The sequence below is a fragment of the Hirundo rustica genome, chromosome Z, assembly GCF_015227805.2.
Source record: "Hirundo rustica isolate bHirRus1 chromosome Z, bHirRus1.pri.v3, whole genome shotgun sequence".
Lineage (NCBI taxonomy): Eukaryota > Metazoa > Chordata > Aves > Passeriformes > Hirundinidae > Hirundo > Hirundo rustica.
In genome coordinates this window covers 3,486,741-3,498,743 of record NC_053488.1, presented here as the reverse complement: position 1 = coordinate 3,498,743, position 12,003 = coordinate 3,486,741, and the positions used below count along the sequence as shown (strand labels likewise).

Here is a 12,003-nt window from a genome sequence, read left to right as displayed (position 1 = left end):
GCCGAGCTGGTCCCTTTCCACTAAATGTTATTTGCGGCATATGTTTCGCACGTTCATTCTCTTTCGGTCTATTATGCTGGGCGCTAACTGCTAACACCTCATTGTCACCTTGAAATTTCCTCTGCTGTTTTGCAATTAAAAGCTTAATAGCCCTGGAAACGGAGTTCATGTGGCGCAGTTTACCATCGCCGCTTGGTCTGAAAAGCTTTCTGCTGGGATCCCATTATGTGCTTGAATAAACCTTTTCGGCGAGCAGAAATGGGAACCGGGGTTGTCAGGTGTTGGGTTACAATGGACTTACAGGCAGGGGACGTTTTGCTTACATAAGTACGAATCTGGCCCTGTGGATGGATGTTGTCAAATACGAGGACGTGGAAACCATTCCCATCGAATATGAGAGAAGGATTACAGCATTATATCAAACGGGTGTTTCAGCCTAAAAGCCCGATGTGCGGCCAAGCGAGAGAGGGGCCCCCGGCCCTCAGCCAGCCTACCGCCGCGCCGGGCACCTCGGCTCGGGCTCCGGCCGGCTGCGGTGGCAGAGGCGCTCCGCAGGACCCTCTCCAGCGAGTGCAGAAGTCGGGTTTTCCACCACCATCACCACCCCCGCAGGCACTTTGCACCCCGTTTCTTCGTTTCCATGGGTTGGGTGCGCACCATCTTTTGCGTGGTTTTGTGATGGTTGAATGTTTGGCCCGCTTCTTTTACTGCCCTCGACGGGGACTCCGAAGGTGCAGGAGGCACCGCGGAGGAGGCAGGTTGCGCGCTGCAGGGTTCAGTGCATGCACCCCGCCAGCAAAAAAATAATAATAATAATAATAAAAATTATGTTCTACTGGCGCAGAGAGAAAATGCGCTGCTCCCCGTATCCGATCCGATTCACCCCCCTGCCTCGGTGCGATTTACAGATGGAGTGCTCATCCTCCTCACACCCCTCGCACGGGCCGGGGGACAAAGATCACTCTTTCTGTTCTGAATCACTCTTCCTCTGGAAGTAGAAAAGTAATGAGGAAAGAGCCTAGTAATGAAATACCTCGCAAATATCTTCGTAGCATGCGCCGTGCCTTTTATTCTCTCGGCGAAAGACTCCCCGAGTTTAAAATCTGATTTTGTTATTATTACGTAGCCTCACTAAAACATTTATTTCGTGTAGCGGTTATGGTGGAGAGGTGCCTGGGAAGAGCCGAGGAGATCTTGAGGCAACGAAATGGGTTCGGGTCGGGCAGATGAACGCTTGCAGTAAATTTGTTTCTCCCCAGCAAAATACCTATAACTTTTTTTGTTTTTCCGCCAATGTATTACATTCGGATTCAAGGTTCTCGCTGCCACACGGGAAACACCCGTGTTTCAGCGGGAAACCCCATCCGCGCACGGAAATGCAGAACACCACAAGTCCGCCGCATCAGACATTATCATCTAGGTTTCGAGCAGCCTGACTCGCCGTGAATTTCACGTTCCTTTCCATAGCCACCGCTTGCGTTTGGGTAGCTGTCCTGCCGCGGGATGCAGGAGAGGCAGCGGACCCCACGGGGCAGGTGCCTACCGCGGCTCTCCAGCCCTGCCGCAGCCCGATTCCGCGCAGTTGTTGCGGGCAGCTCCTGGTCCCTGTCAGCTCCTGCTCTCTTTGCAGCCGTAAAACTTGGACAAAACTTTGACAAAACTTCGATCTCGAACCCCCGTGCCGCTACCTTGCGGCGCTGGGCCGCGGGCCGTAGCAGCCGTACATCGTCCCGCCGAACCCAGCGTCCCGTGGGCTTTCGAGGCGGGGCCGACGCAGAGAGCCCGGAGAAACCTCCTAGACCCCGCTCATCTCTAAGCCCCGGGTGCCTTCGGGGACTGAGCCGGGAGAGGGCAGGGGGTGGGTGGCAACAGCCGCGGTCCCGGTCCTCTCGGGGAGGAACCCGTTCTGCACGGCGCGGGCATCGCCGCCGCCTCGACGGCGAGGCAGAGCTCCCCCCTCCTTCCCCTCCGCCGCTTCCCTCCCTCTCTTCCTCCCTCCCTCTCTTCCTCTATCTTTCTCTCCCTCCATTCGGCTGCCGGCGCCGGGGAAGGAGGGTGGCGGCGGGGGCGGGCGGGGGGCGGGGGCGGGCGGAGGGGCTCTGGGCTCAGCGGGGCGGCGCGGGCAGTGGCAGTGTCGCTCCGGCCGGCGGCAGCGCTCTGCCCGCCGGTGCCACCGCGGCGGGCGGTGCCTCTTCTCCCCGCCGGCCTGGGGTCGGAGCCGCGCCCCCAGCGCAGCCCGCGGGCAGAGCCGCCCGCCTCCTCTCCTCCATCGCCCCGGCCTCCGCCCGCCCTCGCTGAGGCCTTCTCCGCCCCGGAGCCGGCCGGGCTCCTCCCGCGGGCATGAACGGCTATGGCTCCCCGTACCTCTACATGGGCGGCCCGGTGTCGCAGCCGCCGCGGGCTCCGCTGCAGCGGACGCCGAAGTGCGCCCGGTGCCGCAACCACGGCGTGCTGTCCTGGCTGAAGGGCCACAAGCGCTACTGCCGCTTCAAGGACTGCACCTGCGAGAAGTGCATCCTCATCATCGAGAGGCAGCGGGTGATGGCCGCGCAGGTGGCGCTCCGCCGGCAGCAGGCCAACGAAAGCCTGGAGAGCCTCCTCCCGGACTCCCTGCGCTCCCTCCCCGGGCCGCCGGGCAGCGCCGAGCCCCGCACGCCGCCGCCGGGGCCGTCGCCCTGCTCCGCACCGCCGCGGACCCCGGCCGAGCTGGCGGCCGCCGCCGCCCTCCGCTGGGCCGCCGAGCCTCCTCCCGCGCTGCCGGGGCCGCTCCCCAAGGCAGGTGAGGCCGGGCCGGGCACCGCCCTACCGCGGCGGGAGGGAAAGGGGAAGGGAGGGCTGGGATCCCGGCTGTCGGTTCTGGGGGCTGCGGCCGGAGCGACTGGAGGGGAAGGCTTTTCCCTTTCTTCCGACGGGCTCCGTGGGAAGGGGATGAATGGGAATTCCGCCGGGAGCGCTTTAACGCTCTCGGAAAGCACGGAGCCGAGCAGTGACCGGCCCGCTCCCCAGACAGAATCGCGTCTACCGAGACTAGAGGAGAGGGCCGGAGAGCGTCGCCGCTGGCAGCCGGCTCCTCGACCTTCCCCGGGCCGCATCCCGCGTGTCCTCCTGCCGCTCCCGGCCTGGAGCCGCTGTCCGGCCTCCCGGACATGACCCGCACGGAGGTGCTCTGACCAAAAGCGGAGCCAGGAGCCGGAAGGCTTCTCTGGAGCTATGGACGACCGGGGAAAGCGGGGCGGTGGCAGGGGATGAGCGGGGCAGCCCAATCCTCCTGGCAGGCCTGTCCTGTCGGGACACACGGGGTGCTGAAACCACCGCCTGCCATGGGCACCTTGTGAGTGCGACCCGTCGGTAGCACACGTTTCTGGAGGCAAAACTAACACTCCGGAGCCGCTGCCGCGTTCCGTCCGTCGTCTGAGCGGGAGCTGCTGACAGCCTTTCACGGGAGGGATGTTCGGCAGGCAGGCCGCTGCCAGCCCCGCCCGCTCCACTGACAAGTTGTGACAAAATTTCACGCGGTTCGCCGGGACGGGAACGGCGAGCCCTGGGCTCCCTCCTCTCGGGCCCGTGTGTCTGTGGAGCCAGTCCGGCCACGGAGGCGTCCACGGTCCCGGATGGGGCTTTGCCCCTCCAGCACCGCCCCCGAGGCGGCGGCACGGCTGAGTTCCACCCTGTGGCCAGGATGCCGGTGGTTTCGGACCCTCTTCCCGTTTTCCGGCCCTTGGCACCCCTGCTTGCCCCGCGGCAGCCCTGTCCCCCGCATCTCTGCCCGGTTCCGCCGGCAGCTCCCCAGGGCCCGGCTTGGGGGTCTTTCCCCAAATTTCCCGCTGGTCGCAGCCTCCCGCCGGTCTCCGCTCTCCGCACACTGCGTGGAGGTAAGGCCGAGGAGATGGGGAAAAATTCGCCTCGTTTCTTCGAGAAAACCAAAGTTCCCATCCGCCAGCGCGGTATAAATCTGTCGGGTAGGAACGATATTAACTTGCGCGCTCAACTTTCCTTCACCCTGATGTATGAACTTCCCGGTTTAAAAGATTACAGTAATCACGAGAGGAGAGTGTAAATCGAATCTGATAGCAATAACTTTTGGGGAAGGTCAGGCTCAAGTGAAATGTTACCCAGCAACAGGCATTTTGTTTGCAAAATACAATCAAAGTGTATTGATGAGAAATTCTTCCTTGCCAGCCAGTCAGCACTTTCCGATAACAGCTTTACGGAGCGAAAAAAACAAACAAACAACAAAACATAACGGAGATCTCCATAAATCAAGGCCCTCGGCGCTGCGCCCGCTCCCGTCCCTCTGCCCGCTGTGAGGCCGGGCTGGGGGGACCGGGGTACCCCGGGACCACCGGGGCGCCTTTCTGGTTAGTCAGACCTCACCCGCGTGGTTCTCCATCCCTGATTGTCACCGACGGTTTTTGTTTGTGTTTTTTGTTTGTTTGTTTGTTTCCCCCGCTTTTTATGAACATGAGGATGCATGACAGCAAAGTGGAAAATGGCCTCCTGAGAGGTTCCTCCTGTCCCCTTCCACCAGACACTGTTTAGCCTCACGATTTGCTTATTTCCAGCTGTCCTGCGTGCCCTGAGCGGCGGGGTTTTCTCTCTCCTTCCATGAACTGTGTTAAAATCGCCGCAAAAGCAGAGGTTGAACCCTCTGTCCACCCGGTTTCTAAAAAACACACAGAGCCCCTTCCTCCCCGAGGGCGTTATTCTCGTGTAAAGTTTTTTCGCTGCCAAAAGGATATTTCCCTATATGTGGTAAAATCAGATCCCTTTGCTTTTATCCCTGTTACGATCGGCCATTTCGGTGGGACAGTTGCGAAGTTCTGAAACTACCCTTGTTGCATCTGCTTCTGGCTAACCTGGAATGATTCCTCCTCCTGATACCGGGCTCATGAACTTTCCTTTCCTTACATTTTTCTCAGTAGTAGTTATCAGGGCTTTCAAACAATATAATGCTATAGTCGTCATCTGATCCTTTCAGAGACAGCTTCTTAATGCAGAGCAGCTCTCTCTGTGTTAATTTGAGAACGGGGATTAGACTCCTGCAGAGTATTTACGTCTTCGAATATAGGGAAGAAAGTCTGAAGTGAAAGCAATTAGAACCAACACCAAAACAAAGCCCCAACAACCCATATCAAGCCAACAAGCACCCCACTCCTCCAAATAGACAGCAAAAGTAAAAAAATCAAACCCACCAAGGGGGAGGAAAAAAAAAATCACCCAAAACAAACAAACAAACAAAAAACCCCATCAAAAACGTAGCCTTATCTTTTTGTGGTAAGGTTATGCTAGTTCTGGTATCAGCCTTTCCCATTAATACGAGTAAGGATAACAGCAGGTACTTGTGAGCCACAAGAAAATCTGTGTTGTGAAAAGAGCTGTCCTAACAATCAAAGAACGAGCTATTTTAACAGGGAGCCAGAGGTGGGAATATCGAATAAGCATATTTGGTTTCAAAATATTAGATCAACTTTTCCAGACAAGTTATTAACTTGAAGACAGCTTTTGCCTCTCGCCCATTTTACTTTTACTTGGCACCTTTACTGCGTTTGACTCTTGATTATTAATGTATAGATAGTCAAGGAGAATTGTGGTAAATATCGTGCCAGCTTTATTAATTTATTTGTATTTTACTGTAAATGCATGTACGGTTCTCCCCCTGTTCTGTTTCATGTGTATCTGTATTTGCACTGCATCTCTGATCTGGGTTGGTACCTGCCTCTGCATGCATATTATTTGTTGAATACTCCCCATCTTTTAATATCAGTAAGAAAATAGTTTCCTTGGTTTTCCCAGGAATCACGAACGGGATACTTAAATGCAGGCACCTTGAAAGAGAAGGTGTTGTTGGGGGACGACCCCAACACGCACACACATGCACCAAAACAACCCCATTCCCCTAAGAAAAACAAAACCAAAACAAAATAAAACAAACAAACAAACAAAACCCCTCAACCCCAAAGCCACACAAAGAAACAACCCTCCCAAAATCATAACCAGAAAGACAAAGCGAACATCTCCCCAAAAAGAAAAAAAAAGAAAAAAAGAAAAAGAAAAAGAAAAGAAGAAAAGAAAAAAGAAAAAAAAAGAAAAAGAAAAAGAAAAAAAAAAGCCCAGCAAACACCACCAACAGAAATCCAGAAATAGAGCAAAACCCCTCAGAGCTCACGCAGAGCAAAATACAACACCCAAACCCGTACAAACGTTAAAAAATATCTGAGGACGAGATTTCTTTCTTGAAGCCTAGAATATCCTCATGTGAAACTAACGAATTATGAAAAGAAAACAAGCTTTGGTGAAGAGCAGTAGGTCGCACGTTCTAAATACAACATTATTTTTGCGCCTGAAAATACAAACACAGTTAATACATGCTTGCAACATTCGTACAATTCAGCGTCCACGCAGGGACATTTACAACGTATCCTCACAAATTTTCGTTTATACGACCACGGCTGTTATGTATCTTCACAAATTTTCTATCCTTTGAGGATGGCTGTTTGGTGCCAATTTTAAACGAAACGAAAATCGCGGTGGCGGCCGTTCCCGCGAAGGGATGGGGACATTCCCCGGAGCATGCCCGGTCCTCCCCCGAGCCCTCAGCGTGGCGGGCAGAGGGTGTTTAAAGGAGTCAAAGACAGCCTAGCAGACAGGGAAGCCCCGAGGTGAGCGGCTCGGGCCCCGGGGTGTGACACCGCGGGTGCGACGCTGCGCGCCGCCTGACACCGGCAGCCAGAAACCCTCTCAAAAAGACCGAGGGGAGAAAGAGAGCAGCGCCCGCGCTCCGCGGTAGCCAGCGGAGGGTGATTCTGCGTGTGTTTCATAGCAGCACTTCGATTTTAAATGGCCGAAATCTCGTTTTCAGCCTCTGTCCCTGCGGGTGTCACAGCCCGGCGAGGTGGGTCGCCGTGAGCTGCGCTGTATGGAGAGACTACCCCTGTAAAAAAAGCTAAGAGCCAGCACCTGTGCGGTCTCCCGATGACAAAGGTGTAAAATTCAGCTGGACGAGTTTTCAGAATTTGCAGGAAAAAAATTTAGGCAAGCCTCATAAGGATATTTTTAATGGTACAGGCCAATCTGAAATATCTTGAAAATAACATTATGTAAGGATGAGGGAATACATTAGAGATACCTGATCTGAGGGTGTTTGTATGTTTGTTTGTTTGTTTTAAATAAACACGTATTTTCTCCCCAGTGCTACTTGTTCTTATCGCATAAAAATACACCGTAAACGCGAGCATGGGGTAATTCAGAAACATTCTCCTCGCATTCAGTCCATTTGCTAATATCGGTCACTGCAGGGGAATCTATTTACGTGAAAATTAGGGCTATCATCCTCCTTTAACAGCCTCCCTGACCCTGTCAAGGCAGGGATGAAGTAGTTGGATGTCCTGCTAAGCCTCGAATGCATAAAAAGTCCATTCGCCGAGGTTTGTAATAAATGCATAGCGAAGGGGTTAGAAGGGAAAGGCAGGGCGAGCCTCACGTTTTCTCAATAATGGATGAGCTCTGCCAATGTCTTAGCACCTCCTCGGAAGGATGCACGTGCCGTCGGCAAACATTCCTGCATTCTGCCTTGGCTGCTAAAGCCAAACTGAGCGTATGGGAAAGAGGAAACACACATTCTCTGTAATACAGAGCGTGCAGGGTTACTGCTTCTCTCTTTGCACTAGACAGGCAGCACAACCAGTGTGAAAGCCAGTCCCCCAAAACGGGTTATCCTGCCAAAAGGAGTGAGGTCTTTGTAAGAGCATCTCTATTCCTCAGCTACAGACTTATCTTTCACAGCCCAAATTAGCAGCATCCCACATCTCTGTAGCGTGGCCCATCATTTCTGCTGGGTTCAGCCATGAGGAAAAGCTTTCTTTGCTGTGCTCACACCGTCAGGCTGTGCTCTGCCAGGATTTCTTCTTTATTTATAGCTCCCATTGAGGTGAGCATAGTGGCTTCTCGCTCAGCTCACACTTGCTCAGACCCTGACTTCTTTCTCTCTAGTGGATGAATTGCATTATCCATGCTTATTCTCATGCTGGTCTGTTAAATGTTAAACTTAGCCCACTAACTGATGAGAAGATGCCCTGCCTGTCCCTGCAGTGAGAGGAAGGCAGGAGATGGTGGGCAGTGAGGCTCAGGTGCTTGCACACCTCTAAGTGGTTCCATCTCACTCGGGCAGATGGGAGGATCAGCACATTTTAGGAACTTTTGCTTTGCTCTTACAGCTACTTTATCTAGTTGGGGTGTTTGTCAGGGGCTTGGAAAAACAAGCAAACAGTTTTTGCAGAGAGTCCTTCCCATTTATGTGTTCAAAAGTACTACCCTGTGTGGTTAAAGTGGACTCTGTCAGCCACAGCTTGGACAACAATCCTCTCCCCAGGCACTGATGCTTCCCAAGAATGTAATTGTGCCCAAAGAGGAAAGCCAGCAGAACTGTGTTCTTTGGAAATAACAATGAACAATCTCAAGGAAGCATGTTGACCCCCTTTTGCATAGGCAAGCATCCTTCCCTTATTCTTGCTGACAAGCAGCCTTATTTCAAAGGGTTCCATGGTCTGGTCATGCATTACCAAAGATTTCTGAGCATTTGTCTGGAGACAGCATGGTCAATGGGCTTCTTTTCAGCTCCACACTCAGCCCTCATCCTTCTTAGTTCAGCACACAGAAAGCAAAATAACCTGGAACAATTGCCAAGAGATGTTGTGGGGTCCTCATCCTTGGAATTATTCAACACTCGTCTAAGCAGGGATGTGAGCAAACTTTGTCTAAGGCTGCTCCCACTTTGAAGAGGATATTGGACCAAATGCCTTCCAGATGTCCTCTCCAAACCAGACTTTTCTAGAGTATGTGCTTGGATGGCTTAAGGCATCAGACAAGCTTAAGGGTTTAGAGGAAAATCTGCAATTCTTGCTGCAGGAGGAACCAGTTTCTATGGGAGGAAACTGTTTCTTCAGAGCCAGAACTGGAATACATGTATTTATTTGAAGTATTTTTAACCTTCCATTTGTAGTCATAACGGAGTTGTTCTATCAATGCTGTTGGAGCTGCGAGGGAATTTTCATCTCTTAAGTGCCCTCTTCAGCTTGCAGACAATGAGATGGTGCTAGTGAGTGAAGAATTATGACGTGAAAATGCTGAAGTTCCCTTGAGAAAGCTTACACTTGGGTGGTGTGTTGCTGCCTTGTAACCAGTGAGAAAGAATGGACATAGCATCTTTGATGCAGCAGAAAAACGATCACAGCTATCACAGCTTCCTTGCTTGCACATGGGAGAATGAGACAGGGTACGTCTTGATCAGGCCACATTATCCTCTTGCAGTTTTATTCTCATGGGATATTGCAAAGTTACCTTATTTTTGCAGGATCTCTTAAAAAAAAAAAGCACTCTTCCCCCTCTCCTAGAGTCCTGGTCTGTTCACTTTAAGGAGACAGCATCCTCAGATCTGTGTAAAAGCTTTTGGCCTCAGTTTTCTGTTAATTTCTCTGGCTTCTCTTTGCAGACATGAATGAGGAGCGGTTGGGTGATGGAAGCGGAGCCGACAACGCCGAGACCTACAGTGACAAAGACACAGACCAAAGGAGTTCCCCAGACATGACTAAAGCCAAAAGCTGTTTCAACCCTGAAAGCCCTGAAATAGTTTCAGTGGATGAGGTCGGCTTTGCAGTTCAGAAAAACGGTGGGAGCGCAGAGAGCCGTCCAGACAGCCCCAAGTACCACCCGGAGCAGAACCACCTCCTGATAGAAGGTCCTTCTGGGACAGTCTCTTTGCCATTCAGTTTGAAAGCAAACAGACCCCCACTTGAAGTCCTGAAAAAGATTTTCCCCAACCAGAAGCCAACCGTGCTAGAGTTGATCCTGAAGGGGTGTGGCGGTGACCTGGTGAGTGCTGTCGAGGTTCTCCTGTCCAGCCGGTCCTCAGCGGCCGGCGGAGAGAGAACTTCCGCAGAATCCGACGGTCTTGTTTTGCCTTCCAACGGGCACATTTTTGAACACACGCTGGGTTCCTATCCCATCTCGTCTTCCAAGTGGTCTGTGGGCTCGGCATTCAGGGTTCCCGACACTCTGAGGTTCTCTGCTGATTCCAGCAATGTCGTGCCAAATCCCCTGGCCGTACCCCTGCAGCACCCTTTCCCTCAGCCGCCGCGCTACCCGCTGATGCTGAGGAACACTTTGGCGAGGAACCAGTCCAGCCCGTTCCTGCCCAACGACGTCACCCTGTGGAACACCATGACTCTGCAGCAGCAGTACCAGCTGCGGTCCCAGTACGTCAGCCCTTTCTCTAGCAACTCAGCCAGCGTCTTCCGGAGCTCGCCCGTCCTTCCTTCCCGCTCGTCAGAAGATCCTAGGATCTCGATTCCCGAAGATGGATGCCCTATTGTGTCCAAGCAGCCGATCTACACGGAAGACGAATACGAGGAAAGGTCTGATTCTTCGGACTCGAGAATACTCAACACGTCTTCTTAGAGTGACGTTTGACGCGCGACAGCTAAGCGATACTCACAGTGCAGCCGAACCACTGGCCCCTAAGAGGAGGGACGTGTACTCTACAAAGCCCTTGCAATTGTATTAGGAAGCGACTTTGCTTGGTAGTGTACTATAGCAATAAAGACATAACTTATTTAATTTCTTGCACTTCACTGGATAATGCCAAATAGCAATACTCTGGCTTTAGTGCTGAGTGTGTGTTTGCAAAGGAAGGCTTTATGGCTACCGGTTATGGGACTGCAGAAGACTCATAATGGAAACAGAAGCCCAAGGTCTACTTTGTTCCTTAACTCAGAAAAAATGGGGATGTTAAACTAGAATACTTGAATGCTGTTTTATAATTGAGAACTCCTCAGGACATTAGAAATCAAGCAGACATAGTTCAATTGCAAATGGACTGAAAACAAGGACCTTTATAATCTTATGCCAGTGATCATCCTTGCAGTGAAAGAAAAGGCTGAAGAAAGTAATACACACGTGCAACTAACACGAGCTGCTTCTGTGCCGTTTGAGCTTGGACACTTTTCAGAGAAATATTATTAAGAGTTATTCTTTTCCCATGGCTAGGTCGAAATGTGTAATGTCAGTGTAAAACCAATTACAGCTGTGAATTGCATGAAGTGTATTGTGAAATGAACACCAGATTAAGCATTGTCAGGTTAATGTAGCATGCTAAGGACTCTAGAAAAATAAACTAAGATTATGATCTTGGTTTATGTCATTTATACTGGGCAAATAACATTCTGAAGACAGAGAGCTGATTAGTTCTCAGCCGGGGTTAAAATGTCCAGCTCCAGCAGCTGCAGTCAGGGGAAACCTCTTTTCCCAAGTCTGGGTTTTGCTTCCCAGACTTGCAACTGAGATTAGGCAAAAGTTGTCATCAGGGAAGCTGAGGTCTCTTGTATTTGTACTGCAGACATTTTTGAGCTCAGCTGAGTCAAGCAGAGCTTGCTACAATCACAGAAAGCAGAAAACAAAAGGCTCTCCCAATGCTTCAGAAGCATCTTTTTTTCCTATTCTGTAGAAGTAGAAAAAAAAAAAAAAAAAGGAAATAGGATGTAATAGCAGGCATTTCTTTAAAATAATTTTTAGCCAAATGGCAACTTCCCTTTTCCCCTAGAAAATAATGGCTCGAGCAATTTATTGCATGATTGCATGCATTGATTACACTGCATATCTTATGTGTGTCTGAATAACATTAGGAATTGCTTCTGATGAGGAATGCCTCTAAGTTCAATGGCCACTTAGAAGTTTGTTAAGCTTTTAGTGTCATTTTTTCAACTGTTCACTAGTGACTGCGTATGCTTGACAACGGACTTTTACAAAACACACCTCTGAATGCAGATGAAAGGACTCTCCGTTCTTTCAGGTGTGGGGATTAGTCCTACACCTCACACCCCCCCCCCCCAAAAAAAAAAAAAAAGAAGAAGATGAGGCCACCCTAAAGCTTTAGGGCTTTAAAACTTTTATATAATTGTATCAGGCATGTTATCCGGTGTCACTGTTGGTACGAATGCCTGTGCTCTCATT

The 12,003-nt window shown here is 51.3% G+C and overlaps 1 protein-coding gene across 1 annotated transcript; it reads left to right on the top strand.

Moving 5' to 3' along the window:
• Window positions 1-2,340: 2,340 nt before the first annotated feature.
• DMRT3 (doublesex and mab-3 related transcription factor 3) lies at window positions 2,341-10,452 on the top strand. The gene is made up of 2 exons (XM_040090059.1): window positions 2,341-2,779; window positions 9,488-10,452. The coding sequence occupies exons 1-2, from the start codon at window positions 2,341-2,343 to the stop codon at window positions 10,450-10,452; spliced, it is 1,404 nt and encodes a 467-aa protein (XP_039945993.1).
• The last annotated feature ends 1,551 nt before the right edge of the window (window positions 10,453-12,003 follow it).

Coding starts and splice junctions, on each gene's coding strand:
- DMRT3 (XM_040090059.1), top strand. CDS start 2,341: ATGAACGGCTATGGCTCCCCGTACCTCTACATGGGCGGCCCGGTGTCG. Junction 2,780..9,487: donor GGGGCCGCTCCCCAAGGCAG/GTGAGGCCGGGC, acceptor TTCTCTTTGCAG/ACATGAATGAGGAGCGGTTG.